At 43.9% G+C, this 13280-nt stretch overlaps 1 protein-coding gene across 8 annotated transcripts in view; it reads left to right on the forward strand.

Annotated features, from left to right (window-relative positions):
- The first annotated feature begins 1157 nt into the window (after nucleotides 1–1157).
- Nucleotides 1158–13280, forward strand: part of LMO7 (LIM domain 7) — a 189044-nt gene continuing 176921 nt past the window's right edge. For all 8 annotated transcript variants that reach the window (XM_054973080.1, XM_054973085.1, XM_054973079.1 and 5 more), the window contains exons 1-2: nucleotides 1158–1240; nucleotides 1508–1594. In XM_054973080.1, coding sequence (XP_054829055.1) covers nucleotides 1532–1594 — 63 coding nt within the window. In that variant the 5' untranslated portion in view covers nucleotides 1158–1240; nucleotides 1508–1531. The remainder of the gene's footprint in view (nucleotides 1241–1507; nucleotides 1595–13280) is intronic.

Here is a 13280-nt window from a genome sequence, read left to right on the forward strand (position 1 = left end):
GAAGGTTGGTAATGCTACCTTCCACTACTTTATTGAGTTTATTGCCATACTATGTGGCTAGTTATTTCCTTTGCTTTTAGAAAGTTCAGACAAATGCATGAAGGACACGCAACAGCTATTTGTGATGATCAGTTAAATGGCAGCGTATCTCTGAAGAGCAGGTGGCTGCTGCCTTCATGCAATGTTTTTAAGAGTCCCAGAGAAGCATATGGCTGACAATGGTGGAACATGGATGCAGACTGTGAGAAAAAAGTATATGTGCACTTAGGGAAAGAAGGGAGGTGGGGGTGTCTAGAAAACAGTCTCCTACTTTAACCCTTTGCTGAACTGGATAATATGGCAAGAGGTTTCTTGATTAGGAGCATCAAATCAAAGAAGGGTTAAAACCATTTGCAGTGAAATCCTCAGCAGTCACCCCCCCTCAAAACCCGATGTACTTAGAAAGGGTTAACTCTGCTTAGGATTGCACTGCTAGGTTCTGAAGGTTACCAGCTGTGCTTTTAGGGTTGACAGCTCCAAGTTGGGAAATTCCTGGAGCTCTGGGGGGGTGAAACCCGTAGAAAGTGGGGTTTGGAGAGGGAAAGGACCTTGGCACTGCATAATTCCATAGAGCCCACCCCCCAAAATAGCCATTTCCTCCAGGTGAACTGATCTCTGTGGCCTGGAGACCAGTTGTAATTCCGGGAGATCTCCAGCCACTACCTGGAGGCTGGCACCCCTAGAAATTCCTGGAGATTTGGGGGGTAATACCGGGGAGGATGGGGTATGAGGAGGGAAGGGACCTCAAGAGGGTATAACGGCATACAATCTCTCCTCCAAAGCAGCCATTTTCTCCAGGGGTTGTGATTCTTGGAGAGCCCCAGGACCACCTGGAGGTTGGCAAGCGCCAGACCTTGCCTCGTTTCTCAGCCGAGTTACAGCCAAGGAAGGCCGGCTTCTTGGACCTCCGGAGCAACCGGGACCCGGCGCCGCTCGGCGGGCCCTGCGCCCTTTCGCCAGCCCAGCGCGCCTTCCGAGGGGAGGCGCGGCCGGGCGCTTGCTCGCGCGCTCCGGCTGCGCTCTGTCTACCTGCCGCCAGGTGGGTGTCGCGAGCCCGCTTTCCGGCCAGTTTAAGAAAGTTTGCGGCGGCTCCGGAGCAGCCCGCAGGAGCGGCGGAGGTGGGCAGGCGGGGCGCTGCGGTGCGTCTCTAACGGGCGCAGGAGAAGCCGAGCGGGTCGGCGCGACGCGGGAGCCGCCGCCGGTGAGGGAAGCCGGGCGCGCCCTTTTCCCCGGAGCCCCGCGCGGGCAGGGCGCGTGCCAAGAGCGCGGGGCAAAGCGGGGCGCCTCGGGGAGGGGAGCGGGCTGAGGCGCCCTCCGCGCGGGTGGGGCGCGTCGCTTCGCTTCGCTTCGCTTCGGCTGGAGCGGGTGGGAGAGGGCAGCAAACGCCAGGGCGCCTCCTTGCCGAGCAGCTCCCTGAGGGGCGAGGAGGCAGCTGACCCTGAGCCCCCCCCCTCGCTTTTTCTTCCAGGGGAGCGCGTGTCCGCGGCCGGCCATGGACGGAAGAGAAGATGCCGAGGGCGACGGGGCGTTCGCCGAGGCGCGCCGCTGGGTGGAGGTGAGCCGGGCGGGGCCGGGCTTGGCGGGACGGGGCGCCTTCTCCCGCGGGTCGCCCCAAGTGGCTCGGGCTGAGGACTGGCGTGCGGGGGTGGATGGAGAGGAGGCGGTTGCTGGGGAAGCCCCTCGCCCTGCTCCCAGGGACTGGGCTGGGTGCAGGTGCAGGTGCGTGCGGGTGGGGTGTAGGGTTGCCAGCTCCAGGTTGGGAAATTCCTGGAGATCTGGGAGATGAAACCTGGAGAAAGTGTGCTTCGGGGAGGGAAAGGACCTTGGCATGGCATCATTCCGTAGAGTCCGCCCCCAAAAGTAGCCACTTGCTCCAGGTGAACTGCTCTCTGTGGCCTGGAGACCAGTTGTAATTCCAGGAGATCTCCAGCCACCACCTGGAGGCTGGCAACCCTAGTGGGGTGGGAGGGTCTTCTCGGCGGGCGTGGAAGGAACTTGCATTTCTTAGACCAGCAGGATTCGACTCCAGGGCCCCCTTAGAGACCAACAAGGTTTTCAGGGTATGAGCTTTGCCGAGTCAGGGCTCCCTTCTTCAGGTACAGGAATGAAGAACCAGATCAAGGCTCAGTGATCTCCACTCCTCCCTGTATCTGAAGCTTTGACTCTGAAAGTATATATCATAGATCTGTATATATGTTTTACTTTAGACAGCTCGTACCCTGAAAACCTTGTGGATCTCTAAGATACCACTGGACTCAGATCCACTGCAGACCAACACACCTGCCCACCTGAAACTATCTCACATCTCTTACTTGTCTTGTATCTCTTTTGGGGTGCTCAAAGTTGACGCTTGAGGCTTCCGTGCTTTCAGACCCCTGCAGGGGCTATAGAAGAAAAGAGCCCGTAAGGTGAAGGATGGTGTGTTCAGATACGCAGTTCTTATGGAGAGTGCAACCCACTTACATAATCCAGGCCCCGAGGCAAAGCTCTTGCTCAAGTTCAGGCCAATTTTTGGAAATCAGAACATTTCACTTGCAAGTGCGGTTTTTGCAGCAATGATACGAGCATCAACTTGGAACTGCGCTTCGGTGTAGTCAGATGCCCTGGTGCATGGTTTACCTGTTGTCTTAAAGAGAGCTTGACTGTATTGAACCCACAGCGAACGGCCTGGGCATCTGTTTCATACTTCAGTGGAACAGAATGGATCCCCATGTTTCATAACCTGTGTGTTTGCAAAGAGAATATCTCATGCTGGAGAGCCAGTGTGGTGTAGCGGTTAGAGTGTTGGGCTCCAATCTGGGAAACCTGGGTTCGAATCCCCACTCTGCCAGGCAAGTTTGCTGGGTGATCTTGGGCTAGTTGCACACTCTCAGCCTTACTTACCTGTTGATGAAATGGAGGAATGACGTCAGCTGCTTTGGGGTTCCCATTGGGGAGAAGAGTATTTATTTATTCAATTCAAGAAGAGTAGGTTATAAATGAATTAAGTAAAAACGAATAAATAGTTCCATATGCGATCAAGCTGCTATAACGGGCACTTGCTGGTTAAAAATGCAAGGAGTGTAGGCTTGTATTTGGGTAACTAAACTTTCCGTCTTTCAAGGCCATTTCGGTTTTCCCCTTTGATGCCGTCTCCTGTATTTTACAGAGGAGCAGGCACTGAGTGGGGGATGCATTCCTTTCCACTTAACAAAGCATATGTTGAGTTTTATGGCCAGGTTCAGATCTGCGAGCGGCACTTAAGGGGACAATTTAGTCCTCGACTTGAACTCCCGTAGATCCATCAAAGATGATGGAATGCCACCTGAGGAACTGGTTGTCAGAAATCTCCCTCAGAGGTGTCTGCTTCATTCCTGGAAACCTGAAAATGTAACCGAAAGAGGTGCAGCTGTTCTGTAAATTTAACAAGGTGTCTGAAGTGGCCGAGTCCCTAAAACTCAAACTTACTTTCGAGCTTCACTTCATGAATAGCTGCAAGTGTTTTGTTCACTTTGGATGGTGTTTTGAAAAATGATGCCTTACGGGTATTAATCTTAACGGTTCTCAGGAAAATGTATTGCCAGCTCTAGGAATATCGGTGTGTATTTCATCAGACTTCTAAAAGAAGGGGGGGGGACCCATTCTGGGGCGCTTTCCTGCAGCTCTGTTATTTCAAGAAGTGGAAAACAGGAAATTTAAGTATTCTCTCAAGGCTTGACCAACCTTGGCTAGTAGAATTTCTCAGTGTATATAGACTTTGAGCCTATAAGTTTACAGCATATAGATTGGATATACACAAGAGAAGATTTTCTTGACATACCAGGTGTGCTGGAATGTAGTATGTAATTGGAACATTAACAGCAATGAATAAGTCGTGACATTTTTTGCAAGGGGAGACGTATGGAATCGTTTTGTATGATACTAATATTTAGGCCACAGATGTGAACATCTGGATTCAGGGGGAGAGACCAGAATAAGAAGAATGGGTTGCTTCAAAAACTGACACCCCCTCCCCCATGAAGTGGTTGGGCTTTATGATAAAGCTAATCTGGTTTAGCATTAAGAGATACACGCTTATGGTCTTGTATGAAGGCTCTCTAATTCTTAAAAATTAAAATATTTTATTTCCCCCTTCTGTGCTAGTCATCTATGCTTTAATTAAAATTGTGTAGGGTTCCTAAGGGTCCAGTTAAAAAGGCTTTGGGGACCATATTCTATACTCTGCTTAACCAGACTGGCTTTCTTTTGTCCTTCACAAATGTTAAATATTAGGAGGGTTAGAATTTTGAAGCAACTATGGAAATATTTTAATATCGATGTACATGCCCACACTTTTCTACATGACCAAACGTTAACTTGGATACAGTGATTCACAAGCAGAAATGTAAATGAATTTATCATAGTTCCACTTACCCAAGATGTTGTGCAACACCTAGTGTTTTCCTCCCTGTATATCATTGTGCCCAGAAATTGTTTGCATGATGTTGTGCGCATGCAGGCAGACCTGTGGAAATACAATAAGTATGACCAAGCACAATTGACCACTGCAGTCTTTCTGGTATGTTAGCTCGCGCAAGAGCTCTAGCGCAAGCGGAAATTTTGTGCTGGATCCCTCCCATTGACTTTACAACTTCTGAAAAGGTAATTATAGCATAAGATTTCAAGAAACACAGCTCTCTTTGTCAGATGCATGGAGGATATGCACTGATGAAGAGAGCTGTGGCTCTTGAAAGCTTATGCTACAATAAAGTTGGTTAGTCTTAAAGGTGCTACTGGACTCTTTGCTAACTCCTCTGGATCTATGAGAAGGTAATGTATTTAATGAAAGTGAGTAAATCTCCATGGTTCAAGTTGTTTAAGAGGGACCATGGCAGAGCCTCTTATTTGACCCAAATCACCTTTCCTAATCTTAGAATGGCTTCAATTTCTCTGAGGTTTCAAATCATGCCTTCAGCCATTCTAGACAGTCATCACACACACACACACACACTAATTACTGCCCATTTTTGTATTTGTGGAGCTTCAGTCCCCAAAGACCTTCCACATTATCTTTTGTTCTGCCCTTTGTACACGAAGCCCAGAAATACATTTCTTGGGGAAGTCTTAAAAGACACTGATTCCTCTCTTGTGGTGGAAAAACGAACACTCCTTCTTTCCAATCTCTTATGAAATAGCACAGTTCACATTGGCAGCTAAGAAAATCCAGGTGTGAGCTGTGCTTAAAGGTGCTAATGTGTTTTAATGTACTTTTATGTGCTTTTTATTATTATAGTTTTGTTTATTATTCATGTTTTATTTGCTTGATTGTGATGGCTTTTGACATAATGCAATAAACGTTATTCTGAGTCTTGAGTATTTAATGAAGAAAAAGCATGAAACAAGTAGGGATTAAGGAAGCTATAGATTTGGGAGCATTTTAAAGAGACAAGCCTATAATTCTATCTCAAGTCACATTCAAAAACTTGCAAAAGTATAATTATCTAATTACTAGCAACTAAGTACTTGCTTTTATGAAGAAGAGTACTGAGCAGGGTAGAACTCTTCTTGAGCGGGTGATGAAGGCTATTAGGTTTTGCTTTTATCCTCAAGTCATTAATGCTTGTTCTACTAAGGATAAGAGAGGAATTTTCCCTTGTGTCATATAAGTGAATTACTCTGTGGCTTTCTTCTTTTCTCCCAAAGCTTAGGTGCATAGCTTACATACTTGACTGTGTTTTACTTCAAACTTATTTGTGGTCTGATGGCACTGCACGAGTGTTACTCTTCCCCTGCTCTTGCTGTCTTCTTGCAGTGTATTATAATTGGGGACGATCCTAGATGGTGGCCTTCTGTTGTGTAGGTTTAATCCACTACGAATGTTAGTTAGGAGTTGTATGTTGTCATTGATGGCCAACTTCAGCACTGGATGTGGTGGAGATAGACTTCCTTCAGGTGAGGGTGGGCGCCTGCCTGGCCGTGATGCATCTGTGGCCTTTTCCCCAGTTTTGGTAGAGAAATGCTAGGGAAACTCCAGCCTACCAAACTGAAGTACCTAGCAAGCTTCCATCGACTTGAGAATTGGGATCTCTTCCTTCTTGATGAAAAAGGTTATCTACCATCAAGTAGTGAACAATATATGATTCTTGCTTTGCTGTCGTGCTGGCCTGTGTTACCTGCCAAGCAAAGCCTCCCAGAGTGATGGAAATCTGCTTTGTGCCATGCCAAGTGTCTTCCTATCAAGAAACTCAGGAGTCGTCTTCAGTGGTTTCTCCCAGTCTTAAGCACACTTGATGTTCTTCTAGTTCTAAAGGGCTCTTCTTTGGACCTCTCAGACTGTGCTTGAATTGAACGTTGGATGTTTTACAAGAAAATAACCAGTTCACCTCTTCCAAACTTCCATTCTTAATTTCTCACACAAAGTAGGGCAGAATTTTTGGTTTCAGTGTATTGCAAACTCAAGTGCTACACCATGAGATCAGGCCAAGGTTCTCCTGGTCAGGCATTTTCAGTGCAATCCTAAACCGAGTTAATGCAGTCTATGCCCATTTCAATGGGCATAGAGGAGTAACTCTGCTTAGGATTGCACTGTGGCTGCCTCAGTGCTTCCAAGGTACTTAAAAGAAGAGAGTCAATATAAGTTTGCTGGTGTTGAGACATAACACTTACTGTGAACATGGAAATTCTATGTTAGCCAGTATCGATAAAAATCTATTCAAAGTCTTCACAGAACTGTATAGCCTTCTAAACCTATGTTAAGCTAGTGACCGTCACCAGGTCTTACAGAAGTGAATTCTGTGAGTTAATTATGCAGTGTGAGCATTTCTTCCGTTTGTCTTGGACCTGCCAGTTGATTTTGTCCGGTGATTACGAGCGATAGTATTCTTAATCTGCTTTCTTCACTTTGACCCATTCTAACTCTGTTAAGAACTACAAGTGACGCCTGATTCTAGTTGGACACTTGTCAGCTTCCCTCAAGTTTTGATGGGAAATGTAGGCGTCCTGGTCTTGCAGCTTGGCCCTACGACTGCTGTCCAACGGACTTTTCAACTGTCACTTGTCCAACATTCCACCAAACTACCTACATTTCCCATCAAAACTTGAGGGAAGCTGACAAGTGTCCAACCTGTGTCATTTGTCACTTGTAGTTTGGCTCTTAATGAGAAAGGCAGACTATAAAGAATGTAAATAAATAAATTTTATACATTCCTGTCATATTCTGTCTCTTCCATACCATTTTTTTAAACTAAAAAGCCCCGCAAATTTAGCCTTCGTAGGGAAGGTTTTTGATCATTGTAGTTATCCTTTTCTGTCCCTTTTCCACTGCTGCAGTATCATTTTTGAGAGACACGTCTGATATCAAACCTGAATGAAGAATTCCTGCCAGGTATTCCTAAGCAGCGTTATGCTCTCCTTCGAAGTCCATTGAAGTCCATGGCTTGGAAGGGAGTAACTCTGTTTAGGATTGCACTGCACACATGGCCGTGCCCTAGATATATACAAAGGCATTGCAATATTGGTTTCTCTCTTTCAAGTTCTTTTCCACAGAGTCTGCATTTTTCACTGTTGTGCACCAAGCTGTTGTTTGCATAGTATGACAACCTCAATATTTCTTTTTTGTTTTTTTTTATATAATTTTTTATTTTCAATATCTAACATACAACTACTACATACATACATACCCTACAAAACAGTAACTACAAAAGACTACAATAGCACAAGGGATAGGAAAGAGGAGAGAAAAAAGAGAGAGGGAGGGAGGGGTGGAAAAAAGGGGAAGGTACCCTACAAACACTAAACACTAAACACTACATTTCTGTTTTCCCTTCATACTGCCATTATTCAAAAGTTAAAGCTTTATATTACATTGATGGAGTGGTTGACCTTACTAAATGCAAATTACAATTTAATTTCAAGTTAAATTTTTCTTCCCCTCCTGGGTCCCGGACGGAGTTCTCTCTGCGCAACTGCAGCCGCAGTGCTCGTTTCCTCCCCCTCCCCCTCAGACTTCTCCTTTTCGTCTTGCTTGGTGCTCTGGAATTCTGGGTTCCTGTCCTCAAAATCCCTTAGTTGATCTTCTGATAATATCTTAAAGGCTTGATCTTTATGGGTGAACCAGATTCCTTCCGGAAATAACCATTTGTACTTTATTCCACGTTCTCTCAGAAGAGCTACGAACTTTTTATACTTAAAACGTCTTTTCCGGACTAGAAATGGGACGTCTTTCAATATCTTAATTTTGTTGCCCAAGAAGTCCAAATCCGCATTGTATGAATTGTATAGGATAGTGTCCCGGATCCTCTTAGATGAAAAATCGATGATGATCTCGCGCGGCAACTGACGCTTCATTGCATACTTTGAAGTAGCCCGACGGGCTTCCAAAATGGCGCTTTTAACTTCTTCTTTAGTTGCCCTCGTGGGTGTCGCCAATAGTTCCGAGACAAGACCCCGTAAGTCCTCGTTTTCCTCCTCTTTCACATTCTGGAGGCGCAAAATTGTCTGTGTTCGTTCCACTTGTAGCCCGATCAACTGATTCTCCACCAGTTTAAGCTCTTTATTCATAGCCTTCACGAGTGACGCACTTTCCCGAGCAGACTTCTCTGCCCCCCCCGCTGCTTCCTTGATGGTTTTCACTTCGCTCTCAATTAAGCCCACCCTTTGATCTGTTTCATTCAGCTTGTCAACAAAGGGTTTTATAGCTTCACCAACCGCCCTCCGTACAATTTCCTCCAGCGATTCTCCCTTTAAGGCAGCCGAAACTGACTTGCCAAGGGCAGGACTTTGTTTTTTTGTTGCCATTTTGGGGGGGGGGGGCGCCAACCAAATTTTGAGACTCAGCAAAGGGGAAGAGTGAGCCTTCTTAGCTTCAGATCTCACCTCTCCTTCACGTACGCTTGTAATAACAGAAGGAATTCGCTTACTTGTAGGCTCTCGCCTAGTTCTGCTCTTTGCCGTTTCTCATGGCCCGGCAGCACTCGAGGCGCCGCGCACGTCCGCCGGCCTCCGTAGGGACAAACGGGCAATTAACCCCCCGCATTGATTCCGGGGGGCTCTTCCCGCAGCGTCCTGGACCCAGCCTCCCTCACTGGGAGTTTTGGGGGCTAATCTTCGCAGATCAGCCGCCCGGTCAGGGTGCTCGGCCGCTTCCTCTCGAGCCAGCGAAGAGGAGCGTCCGACATGGCGGAGAAAACGAAACCGAATCCTCAATATTTCTTTTTTGGATAGTCACAGTCAGTTCATCTCCGTTTGGTGTATACGTAAAATTGCAATATTTTTATTTTTCGGTTAGCATGCATACTTTGAATTTATTTGAAATCTCATTTGCCACTTGTCTATTTATCTTTTTCTGAGACTGCCTCATGGAGCTTTTTTAATGTCTGCTGGTATTTTCAGCATCTTGAATAATTTGTTATTTGCAAGCTTGATTGCCAGGCAGCTTGCATCCGACTCTTAAGTTAAATATAATCCTTGGTAGACCCTCACTCTTTGCTTCCCTCCATTGTGAAAATTTCAACTCATTCCTACCATCTGCTTCCTGCTCTGTTATTCCTATGACTATAAAAAACCCATTCTCTTATCCCATGATAGTTGGGTTTACTTAGACACTTTAAGTCACCATTATTACAAAGCTTTTTGAGAGTCAAAGTATAGAACAGTCTACCATGTTAGTTAGCATTCTCAAATAATGATTTTAGTGTGACCACTGGCTTTCTTTTCTATTTCATTTTTTAGTTTTCACTATATAATTCTGCTAAAAGACAATCAGCACTTTATACAGGCGTATGGTTACAAATTTTTTATGATGTATTTATTATTTAGAACTTCTAAATCTGCTCAAAGTGATCTCCAACACAAACCACAAAAAGGACAATCACAAATTAAGATAGATCAAGATGGGTAGTTGCGTCTGCGGCAGTAGAAAAGAACAAGAGACAAGCAACACCTGTAACACTAACAAAAAATGTGGTAGGGTATGAGCTTTTGTTTGTGACAATTCACTCCACTCTCCAAGCTATAAGGACAGATGGTCTCACATTCTAACGGTATCTGAAGAAGTGAGCTGTGACTCATGAAAGCTCCATACCCTGTCACAAATTTTGTTAGTTTTATAGGTGCTACTGGACCTTTGCTCTTTTTCTACAAATTATGAGAACAGCGTAAAATACCTTCGTTAGAAAGCTTTAATACAATCTGCATACAGCAATATTAATAACAAATCAGAAGCAGTGAAACCTAGGATTGCACCTAAAGGAAAGTAGAATAGGAGTCTGCTAAGAGTTTCTGGGAATGTTAAACCTCAACCAGAGCAGCAGTGCAGAGAATGCAGTCCCTACTAACCACCTGTCTAAGCTCAGAAGCCAAGGGCATCTGGAATCGGTTCTTGAAAGATGACTTTGAAGAACAGGAGGAATTGGTATCTATCTGGAGGATTATCTTGTATTCACATTTATTTTATTTCCGATAGATAATAAAAAAGAGTTCATTCATACTGTATACTTTGTGGTCTTTGACTGTCTGCCTTCTCTTAGTCTTGCATATTTTACAAGCATTCCCATTTCAGTCATTTCCCAACTTTGAGTCTTCCATCTGGGTGTAGAAGGAATTTTAGAATGACGCCATTTACTTGCTACTAATATTTTAACACTTCTCTTTCATATGAAGGGATAGTGTAACTGAACCACTCAAGCGTGATGGGATTAAATAGCATATTTTCCTACATGTGTCCTCTGATCGGAGAGATCTTAGTTGATTATCGTATGATTTAGTAGATCAAACTTAAGTAGACAGAACAATACTTTGGAGGGAGGAAAACATATCTTGTTTTTAGACGGCTGTTGTAGAAGGTACCATCTTAGAAGTATTTCTTCTTGTGTTGAAGAAGGAAGAAAGTTTGTTTCTACTTAAGGTGGATATTGCCCTTATCTTTTATAGGAAATTTTGTAAGACTTTTGTTAATCAAAAGGTTATTTGATTACATTGTGTGTCAGATATAATCAGCTGTCAATTTAATTTTATAGAGTATCTTTTCATACAGTCTCACCAAATCTGCCAATATGTGTTATGGGGTTGTTGTTGTTGTTGTTGTTGTTGTTGTGGATTATTTTTTATCATCTTGAATGGTTGTCTGTAGGTTGTGGTTTGATATTCTTGATGCTGACGAAACACACTGTGAATATAATCAAAACCAAAGCCGTTTTACATGCTAACGTATGTAATAATGACCCTGAAATCAGTGGGAATATCAATAAAACATTAAACTCGAAACAGGCAAAACCATGTTTATTTTTTAATTAAAAGTATAAAGATAACTTCCACAATGTAGCTAAACATACATGGTTAACTAAAATAGTTAAAATGCAATTAATAATTTCATACAGATGAGTCATCGCATGGTGTTGTATAATATCTCCCCAAACTTCATGGATATTTTAACTTCAGGCATGGTTAATTTCATTAATTTTGTAAGCTTTCGGAACATTTGTCTTACCACTGTTGGAAAAAGAGCTAGCCTTTATGTGGCGATGCTGTAGGGTACAAAATTCTGAGAGCCTCGGTCACTTTGGAAGACGAAGAAGCTACTTGGAATAAAATATCCTAATCAAACATATTGTTGTTTGCTTGTGAAAGTAAAGGTGCCCAAATGTGATCCTACGAGCAGAATTCTTTGTCTTGAGTGGGGGGCCAGTGGCTCATGGCAGCCAGCTGTGGATGATCCAACAAGGCAGTTGTGGAATTCTTAACAATATTATCACAATAGAAAAGAAACTAAGACTGCAGCGAGTCAGCTCTGTGTCCCAGAGTGCAAGCACAAGTTGAGAAATGTATTCCAAAATCATACTCGTTCACTGCAGCTTGGATAGGATGCCAACTTTAGAAACTGTTGCTGCTGCTACTTATGGAGACGTCGTTTATTTGTCAACTTGCCTTTCTTTGAGTGAGATGGGGCCTCTGAAGGGGTTGGAATTTTATAAGACGTTGTCAGGTTACCAGCGAGGCAGGCAGGTCCTCAGACATTAGAGGCCAAACAGAGACTTGTCTGTAGCCATGTAAAGATTTGCTATCAAGAGCTCAGTCCCAAAGGACAGCAGTTAGGAATCAGGTATCCAAAGCAGAGCTGAGATAGCATTTGAAAGAGGGAAGGTAGATACTCGAATACTGGAAATGGATTCTTGGGAAGCGAGGGATGGGAGAACAGCCATCCCATAGCAGCACAACTTCATCCACATGTCCAGGAAGGAATCAGTCAAACGTCCTTTGATATTTGGTTTCCTATTCTGGATTGATAATCCGTTGCTTGATTCAATGCTCTGTGTGCAGCAGGGCAGATCTTCTAAACTTCTGGAAGGTATTTTGATAGGTGAGGTTGAAGTCATTTTCCTGAAATAAGTCACCTTGGCTGGAGTATACATTCAGCATAGAAACAGGTGGGTTCTGTGTTCCGTCTCCCCTTAACAATCTTCACACACGCCACAAACAGCATACACAGAAATTTCAGTGTTGAATGAGAAGATTCCTTATTTCAGAGGACTAAGCAAAAGCCTGCACCTGCGAGCCCTTAGACCTTTGGAGAGTTTGAAACCAACTTGATTCGGGAGGGCGTGGGAGAAGAATCTGATTTCTCTTGTTAAAGATGAAGGACCACTTTTAAAAACATTGTTCTATGGAAATAGTCAGCTATTTCAAAACAATAACTCTAACCTAATATTAAAAACTTCTGTGCTATTATTTAACTTTTAAAACAAGACTTTTGCGCAGTTGTGATGAACGGCTACAAACCTGCTGAAATGGGACACCTGTCCCAGGAATTTCGAGCAGTCACCAGCCATCATTGCCTTTAGCCTGATAAGGGGCTCTTGATACCTTTGAGTGTTAGGTTTATGATTACAACATTCTTTCTGAAAATACTTCAAGACTTCTACATGCAAATGTCTTTTAACTATGTCCTTTCTTCCTTGTAGTCACAACAGTACAAATGAAGAGGAAACTGTGCTAATACTAAGAGAACAGACTGTGCTAAAAGCACTTCCCCCCATAATATTTGAAGTTTCACACATATATCATGGCAGTAAAGACAATTTTATGGAACGGGTATTGTTTGGAAATGGAAATGTTAAGCAAAACAGACAATTGTCACAACCCAAACAGGAGCAGAATCCTTATATTTCCACTGTTGTGGAAATAGTCATTCCTGGCATAAAGAACTAGGTATACTACCCTGAGGACTTCAGAGGAAGGGCAGGATTAAAATGTACGAGTGTTAACTTACGTCACATTCTTTCTTTGAG

The sequence above is a fragment of the Eublepharis macularius genome, chromosome 3 (genome assembly GCF_028583425.1).
Source record: "Eublepharis macularius isolate TG4126 chromosome 3, MPM_Emac_v1.0, whole genome shotgun sequence".
In the NCBI taxonomy this organism is placed as follows: domain Eukaryota; kingdom Metazoa; phylum Chordata; class Lepidosauria; order Squamata; family Eublepharidae; genus Eublepharis; species Eublepharis macularius.